Source organism: Apis dorsata, unplaced genomic scaffold (assembly GCF_000469605.1).
Source record: "Apis dorsata unplaced genomic scaffold, Apis dorsata 1.3 scaffold_73, whole genome shotgun sequence".
Classification (NCBI taxonomy): Eukaryota; Metazoa; Arthropoda; class Insecta; order Hymenoptera; family Apidae; genus Apis; species Apis dorsata.
In genome coordinates, this window is record NW_006263371.1 from 158,778 (window position 1) to 167,779 (window position 9,002).

The 9,002-nt window shown below is 30.0% G+C and overlaps 1 protein-coding gene and 1 long non-coding RNA gene across 2 annotated transcripts in view; one reads left to right on the top strand and one right to left on the bottom strand.

Annotated features, from left to right (window-relative positions):
* Positions 1 to 2,239: 2,239 nt before the first annotated feature.
* Positions 2,240 to 9,002, bottom strand: part of LOC102677960 (probable G-protein coupled receptor CG31760) — a 203,585-nt gene continuing 196,822 nt past the window's right edge. Inside the window, exons 11-13 of the mRNA XM_006610269.2 lie at positions 8,147 to 8,308; positions 3,177 to 3,411; positions 2,240 to 2,879 (exon numbers count right to left, since the gene is read on the bottom strand). Coding sequence (XP_006610332.1) covers positions 2,557 to 2,879; positions 3,177 to 3,411; positions 8,147 to 8,308 — 720 coding nt within the window. The 3' untranslated portion in view covers positions 2,240 to 2,556. The remainder of the gene's footprint in view (positions 2,880 to 3,176; positions 3,412 to 8,146; positions 8,309 to 9,002) is intronic.
* Positions 2,876 to 4,917, top strand: LOC116184871. Its single transcript, XR_004149518.1, has 4 exons — positions 2,876 to 3,087; positions 3,197 to 3,455; positions 3,584 to 4,381; positions 4,826 to 4,917. It is a non-coding gene; the product is annotated as an uncharacterized LOC116184871 (long non-coding RNA).

A 9,002-nucleotide genomic window follows, 5' to 3' on the forward strand; every position in this document is an offset into this window, starting at 1 on the left:
ATACGTATGCGATCATATTTGGAACGGTTCCGTGTGTTTTTCGTAATTAATTCTTTTTGTATATTAGCAATTTTATTTACAAATCGACTTAATTCTTACGGCAGAAGACTTCGGATAAGCGGCTATAACGATATTTGTAGAAAGCTTGTTCGCGAGGTTCGATTCATCACTTTCATGCCGGAATTTCTCAGCGTATCCCAAATAAAATTCCATGTGTGTTCGATAAAATAAATAAATAAACACGGTCTCGAAAATCATCATAAAATTGACTCAAAGATGGAATACAGAAAATTTTCTTCGTAAAAAGTAAATAGAAATATTCATCGATCAAATAAAATTAGATTTAAGCTGTTTTGTCCGAAAAAATTTAACGACATATCTATTGGTTAAGTATATTATTTCATTCATTGTGTAATTCATCATCTTTCATATTCTAATGATAATTAAAATAAACGAATAGTATAAAAGGTAATTTTGGATAAATATTTACAAAGATAACATTTTCCGATCTCTATAATTTTTTACTTGTCAAGATCATCACTGATTGTAAATATTATTGTGAAAGTTTTATATATTGGTTTATTAAAAAAGTTGTTAACAAAAACAGTTTAAATTAGGTTAGATTAGATTTATTAAAAAGTTATTAATCCAAGCTAATCCAAACTCAGCTATGAAGAAATTAAACATATTTTTGTTTAACATCAAATTAATTTATGTTAATTTTAAAATCAAACTTTAAAATCAAATTAAAAACTCATTTAACTGTTAGCCAATTTAATTGAACTATTTTTAGTCTTAATCTGGCCATTAATTATCTATAATTATAAACTTGATCAAAACTAACCTAAACTATTTCGAAAAAAATATAATGACGACGATTGCAAATAAAATCTTTAACAACGTGACGTTGATAATATATTAAAAGATCAAAAGATCAAAGAATGATATCTTTTTATAAGTAATTTTCAAAAATAACTCGATTATTTTAAAATTTCCAAAATTAAATTTTATCCAACTTATCGATAACAGAAAGAAATGAAAGAATTCTCGAAAATTTTTTCGTTCCAACACATATATTCTTTCACAGTATTCTCTTCACTATTTTTGGAAACATCTCATTGTTTTTTCGTGAATTAAATCCGAAAAAATCAAAAACTTTCGCACGGCAAACGTCCAACAAACATATTTACGATTCCACGTTTTCGAAAACTGATTACTCCTCGCATTTTTCTTTAAAAAATGAAAATAAAATCGTGTCTAGCAAGAGATCTCCTAAATAATTCTCATTCCAGTTCTATTTTCTCTCGAGTATTCCCTCGCTGCAAGCTTCGAAGGAAAGGCGATTGCTTTTGCATATAATCGACTCAAATTTATTAGAATTTATCTCCACGTTCTTTCTTTCTGACTTTTTTATTTCGTTCGAGGTAAAGTTCAATTTACTGATGAAACACATAGTTTTTTCACTTTCCTTTTTTTTTTCACGTCGCTTGTCATCCACGTCACAATTTTCTTTTAACGCACTAAATAATTAAAACGTTCGTTAAAATATTCATGCTCACACACAGTTCGTTAACTTATACGTATTTACAAAGTTCGCACGTTTGTTAAACTTGTTTCAATGTCGTACGAAATAGAGGTTAAAACTTTTGTTTAATTCAAGAGAAAATTTTAAATTTAAAATGGAAAAGTTAGTTTGGGAAAGAAAAGAAAAAAAAATTTAATTATTTTCTTTCTTTTTATGAATTTTAAACAAAGAAAATTTCAATTTAATGTTGTTTATTTTAATTGAAAAAATAAATTATTAAATAGAATTATATTTTTTTCTGTTTTAATTAATACAAAGTCACGTTCGTATTAGATAACTTTTTGAAAAATCAGATCGATCAATAATTCGAGTTGAAGAATTTCAATTTAATTGGACACTAAGCGAATGAAGTGATTCGGTTATTCAATCAAAAATTGCCTGTGATATAAATGCAGCTCAACAAAATTGAAGAGTCTACTTGAAATTTGTATTTTTTATCTAATTTTTTATCGTTAAAAAATTAAACGAAAGAAAAGATAAATGTTCTTCATGGAATATTAATGCAATATCAGAATCAAATTTAATAAAAAGAAATGAAACATTCTATCACGATATTTTTAGATTAAAACTTATGAAGGAAATTATCTTTTTCAAAATAAAGAGCTAAGAAAAAGAAAAAGTTATAACGTGAAAATGAAAAAAATTAAATCCTAGAAAATTTTTCTCGTATCGATATCTCACTGCAATTACTTCCATCGAATTAAATCTCATTTCCACTTCAACTTTTAATCAACAAAATATATTTTTATAAAAACAGCAATAAAAGAAAATACGATCGAAACGAGATCGAAATGAAACACGAACACGTCAGCACGAAAATTCTCTAGCTTTACGCACTTACACTTTAAAACAAAATTTTCAATTTTCGTTCGAGTCATTCGATTTCAAATTTCTTTATATTTAAAAATAACTGAAGAGAAAAAGACTTTCACTGAGTTCACGATTCACAGAAATAACAATAATCCAATCTTTTATACGGTGACTTCTTCAGAGAATCTGCTTTTATCGTCTAGATTGATGACTATAGCATGCGTCCTCGCATGGCCGGATTTACTCTTGCTTTTGTCTCGTTCCCTAACCTCGCTTTTTTTCTCCTCGTGTTTCGTCTCCGTTCCGATATCCTCCGTGGCGGGCCTACCAGAAGTTGAGACAGCAACGTCGTTGGTTCTCATTGGTTTCTTCATCTCGACGGAAACGAGGGCCTCTCTTTCTTTGGACGAGCCTTGATCCACGCCTCTAATTCCATTCTTTTCCACGCAGGCCTCGCATTTCTTCTCCCCTTTCACTTCCCCACCTAGACATACGTTCGTTCATCCATACGTCATGTGTGTGATTCGCTTGAAGATTTTCGTTAATTGAAGGGAAAAACATCGAGTGACGCGATTGCTTCTTTGTGAAAGGAAAATTTGTGAAAATTTAATTGGTGCATAGAGAATTGATGAGTGATTTGAGTATATATTATAATATATATATTATAATATATGGTTCAGTGAGATTTTGAGGTTAGGTTCGATTCGTTCGGTTCATGATTTATATAATAATAATTTTTTTTGTCGTGAAAATTAAAATTACGTTTGTAATAAATTATTACCTTTTCTGTCGCCTTTCAAGGAACCCCCAACATCCGTTTCGGCGATTGTCGTAGATCCATTAAGATCGTTCAGTCTCATACTGGAGGAAATCGCCTGAATCGTGGATACCTGCGTTTCGGCTCGATTCGCGGCTTCCTGCATCGCTGCGAGTTTGTTCACCAAATGGTGATTACCGAGCAGAACATTCTTTTCTTTCAAAACTTCTAATTGATTGATGAATCGACGGAATTCTTCCTGAAACATTCCAGAAAAGAAAGAAAGAAAAAAAAAAAAGAAACGTGAGAATGGATCAAACGAGAGATAAGAGAAAATAAGAAATATCTTCTCGTTTTAATTATCGATCAATGTTCAAATCAAGAATTTTAGAATTTTACAATTCTATTGAATTTTTGTTTGGATGTTTTAGGAAGAGGAGACATTATTCCCAGTTTAGCTGCATCATTGGTAAATCTGATTTTCCGATGTCTATATCATAATTAACGCGGCATGGTGGGCTATTAATCGGCTTTTCACACAATGGATCTCGACGGTTCAACGCCTATTAATCGGTATTTGCCTGCATAGAATGCCGATATATGGGAGCCTTCCAGTACAGCTAAACGCGATTAATCTTAAATAAATTTTTACCTGCAGGTGATGACTTGTAGGAAATAAAATATATGATAATTTAAAATTTTGTCGAAAATTTTCTTTAAAAAAGCTCTCTTCATATTATACTCTTAAAAAACATTGTAAATCGAAAGATGAGTAGAGATATAAATAAACGAAATATCACAAAGGATCTATAATATATCCACGATGTGTGAATATTTGTTTAATATTTTATAAAAATAACAAAAGTGATTTTATTATTTTCGAATTATTTTTTCTTTATTATTTTATTATCAGTTTATTTATCATTTATATTTATAAAAAATACAAAAAAAATTTTATTTTATTCGTGTTTGCTCACCATAATTTGAAAAGCTTATATAGGAGATAGATATAAGGAGCGTGATGACTGTCTAAAGGCAGGGATTTAATATCGTGTATACTAAGGATTGAGAGGAGGAGCATCCGACCTGTAGAGTTCGATAACAGCATATTAGTCGGTCCTATGAAAGGGGAGGCGCAATTAATGGAAGATCAAGTGGTAGCTGGCTCAATAGGCCTTTACTCTGCTATATCTTTGGCCAGGAAGGAAAATAATAAAACATTCAATAAGGTATGCAAACAAATAAAGGTGTGATGTTTATCAGAAATCTTTTGCATTCCATTCTTTTTCAAGAATGAGAATATTTTCAATATAAAAATATAAAAATATTAAATAATATGAATAGTAATATATCTTCATAGTGAAACTGTCAATTGAAATATTCTTTGTATTATTTTAAAGAAAGAAATTAATAATTTCTTTTTCTTTTTTTTAAGTTGAGAAATAAAAATTCTTTTGTGTTGGAGAAAATTTTTTTTTGATTAATAAAAAATTGGAATAATAATTTTTCCAATTAACTATTGAAATTAAAAAATTCAAGAATATATATATATATATATTTTTATAATGATTACTAAAAAATTAATAAATAAGAAAAAATCTTTTATATGAGTTAGAAATATCATAAGAACAAAGGAGCGGAGAATTTTATTTCTAGAAGAGCTTTTATTTCAGAAAAGAGAAACCTTGCGGAAGATGACGAGCCAGAAAGTCTTTTTCAAGAGCACTTTTTCGTCTTCCATGGTTAAGTAAAAAAAGAAAAAGAAAAAAAAATTCCTTTCTCTCCACGGATCTTTGCAACCGAGAAACCTGATATCACGCCCGACGCTGTGATCCAAGCCGTGAAACGAGCTTCAGAAATTACATCCACCGGAGCCATCACTCCATCGAAACGATCGTGTCAAACAGCAGGTTATAATCAGTGCTCGAATGTCAAAGCGACCACCAACCGTGGCTTTCAAGTCGACGGAATTCACTTGACTTTTTGCCACGGTGTCTTGCCAATTTTTTCTCCCTCGCTCCCCACCAATGACATTTACTCGTCGAAAAGGCAGCCTTTTTCACGCGTCGCCTTTTTATGTAGGCCAGCAATAGCGGTCCAACAATTCGAGGTTAAGAAAGAGAAATGAGAAGAAAAAGAAAGAAAAATCTTTGAAATCAGCGATTTCTATTTCTATTTCCATGGTAATTGTTATTTATATATATAGGACGATGCTCTCGAGGAATTTTAAATTCAATATTCCTTACTCCTTACGGAGTGATATAGGTTATGTTCGAATTTAATATGAATTCTATCCTGGTTCGTAAATGGTGGTATACGTATTGAGTTGGGAATTTCTTTTTTTTTGGAGAGGGGAGATTGGGTTGAAATTGGATTCTTTTCATTGGTATTGGATTTTTCAAGATTTCGAGATTTTCATATTTTGAGTTTCGATGAATATTTATTCGGTCGTGTAAATTGTTCTAACTCATCGTCGTATTTAACATAGGCATGAGAAAATCCAAAAATTTCTAGGTATCTAATAATATTTTTAGGTTTAATCGTTTTTTAAGTTAACTTTCGAATTCATTTGCTTGAATGAATTATTTATTTTTTATTTTTAATAAGAATCTAAAAATTTCAAATATTCGATGGACACTCAAATTGAATTGTTTTCGAAAATATCTCATCATGCTTAAGTATTTAAGATTTTATAAGATTTCAAAACTTTGTTAAATAAATTGTTTGTAAAAAATAATTTGAATTTACGAAATTTTCGAAGTTTCGCATACTTTTAAACGTATATCACTTAGTACATTTAATCAAATGAAGAAATTTTTTTCTTCTATGGTAATTAATGCACATTCGTTCCAAATTTCGTTGCATTCAAAAAACAATTTGAGTTCTCGAAATCTTGGTACTCATAAAATACTTTCAAGGATTAGACCTAATAAAATTTACTAATTATAGTATTCAGTATTTACATCATATTCAAAATTCGATCTATAGTTTAATATAAGAAAAATATAAATCGTAAGATGATTTTTTATACATGAATTATCCGATTTTAAATATAATAATAATATTGTATATTGATCAATTCTTCACGAAATGACGATCAATAAAAAAAATTAATCTTCCAAGTTTTAGGAGTCGTAGAAGTTTTCGTTTAGTTTCACATAATTTCCAACGATGATATCAGCGTTATAAGACAAAACAACCTGCCCTGAATTCAGTCTTTTAATAAGCTTATAGAAGATATTAGGTTTACCAGTACAACTTTCATAGCCTTCTTAAATGTCTCTTGAAAACTTCGTTAGAAGAATCTGCTTGTTAAGCGGATTTCTTGAAAGGTTACCATTTATAAAACCCGTAAAATTAAAATAATTATTTTTAACAGCGATCTATGTGCCATTATTGATTTCGAGTTGTTCTAATTTTATAAACAGGAAATTGAAATCTATGAAAATTTATCGAAATATTTCGATCAGAATGGCAGATTCAGAGATTGGAGAATTTTACTTGATTATGAGCAGAATTAAAGGTTTACGAATCGTATAATAACGATTCAGATTGGAAATGTTAGGCTCCCATTATCAACTGTTTGACGAATATATAATATTAGGAAAATATTCGTTGTCAATACGTATTCTGACACGTTTCAACGTAAAATTAGAATGTATTGATCGATAATGTAATTTCGAATTCATTCGTCGTGCTCCTCTTGTCAATAATGTACTAACGTATCAAAATTTTATCCAGGATAAAATTTACTAAGTATCTAATAATTATGAGGTGAGTCAATATATAACAATATATTAAATGAAAATAAAATTTATTTATAACTTGGAAAATTATCATCAAAAAAGTTAAAACTGTTTCAACGTAATCTATTCTTTCGTTGCTTCATTCCAAAGTTTCATTCTCTTATCTGCTCTTGTATCATTATAGTTCATCCAGTCACGAAAATCCAACGAGAATTTATCTGGAACAGGAGCTAGAGAAAAGGCGAAAAAAAAAAAAAAGAGAAAAAGAGCAACCGATATCCAAAGATACATATATACGTACGTACATACACAGATCACGCGAACGTGCCATTAAAGACATATTTTGACGGTGGCTCGAATTCGCTATGGGAATTTAAATCGCATACTGCTGCCCTCTACCTGCTCCTCAATCGTTCACCGATTGTAAAGCAGCACACGTGTGTCCCTATTTCACAGTTCCATATTTCACATTCAATCGACTAGAATCTTGACTCACGAAAAGATAAAGCTTTTTTATATAGTAAGTAATATTTATATAGTTCCACAATTGTAACACACAGGATTAAAGCTAATTTAGATGGTTAATAGATAATATAATCAATATTAACCTAACCTTATTTTCCTCTATCATATCTATATTCATTTACTTAAATGAATATTTTCAGAATTTGATTAAATTTATTATATTCAATAATATTTTCTTTTATACTTTAAACTACTTTAGTTCTTTTTCATTTCAAATTCACAATGTGAATTTAAAAGAAGTACATTTCAAAGTAGAAAACTTCAGTCCGTTCGTGTTCAAATTGACCAATTGCGTGTTTCCAATGTATTCATCAGTGTGGCACACCTTCAGTCAGTGAAGGTACTAAAACGTATCTCCCAACAATATGAAAGATTGAAAAATTACTGTAATCAAGTTCCTTCTATTATTTATTATTTATTAAATTCTAATCACTTTGTTTCTAATAAACAAATTTAAATCGCTTATTTAATTAATAAATAAGTCTCGATCTAACATTTTTCTAACCTAACTTTCGTAATCACCTCGATCTCTAGAATCCATCTTCCAAATGTGTTCGATATAGTAACAACCCTTAATGTATTAAGAACACGAATAAGATCAGACCTCTGATTAATCAGAGAAGAAAAATTTGTTTCATTCGGAGTGATACTCGGACAAGGAAAGAAGATCTATTCTAAAAATGGATATAGATCTAATAGAACGGTGGATAAAGATGCTCTTACCGTCGCTCCATCACTTTCATCCGTGAAGTTTCCTTGCTGAAGGGATATCGAGTTTGTCTGATTGCTGGTACCCGGTGGGCGGCCACCTTTCCCTAGAAATTTTCCAGTGGCCCCGGAGTGTTTCGAGTCCTCTTTGCCCCCGCTACGGAACACCATGTAGGCCTGCGTCAAACAACCAGCAAACTTCGTTTATCTCGAAAAATCGTCCCAAGTTTCCGTCGATCGTATCGTCACCTCGAATATTTAATTTTAAAACTTTCTTTATACTGAAAGATTTCTTTAAGAGGAAATACATGAAATAATGAGATATTGATTAAATATTGTTGAGATATATTCTCTCTCTCTCTCTCTCTCTCTTTCATTCACCTTTCATTTAAGTTAAGATAAAAATCTTCAGAAATGGAAATTGACGAGAACTGTACAATAAACTATAGTTTAGATTGGATGTTACTAAATTGTACGAATTTAATATTGAATTTACGAGGGCTTACAACATTTCTCGATGCTGTACAACTCTATAATTTTCTCTCTAAAGCATTCATCCGTCGAATTAAGCGGTCAGGAATATTAGGTTAGGAAGAAGAGAATTACGAGGAACTGCTTTTGTCCTGTGTTAATATATTCGCCGTAGTTTACAATTGTTCCTAACAAGGAATGGTGCTTCAGTTCGATAATCAATTAATTACTTTATAAAACAATATATATATATATATACATATTATTGTATCTCTCTATAATTATTATTCTATAATTTATTATTATCAAGAAATAAACTTTTTTCTCTTTCTTAACAGTAACAACAAGAATATTTTTACTCTGCAATGCATAATACTATATTGTATACGCGTTGTGAAAT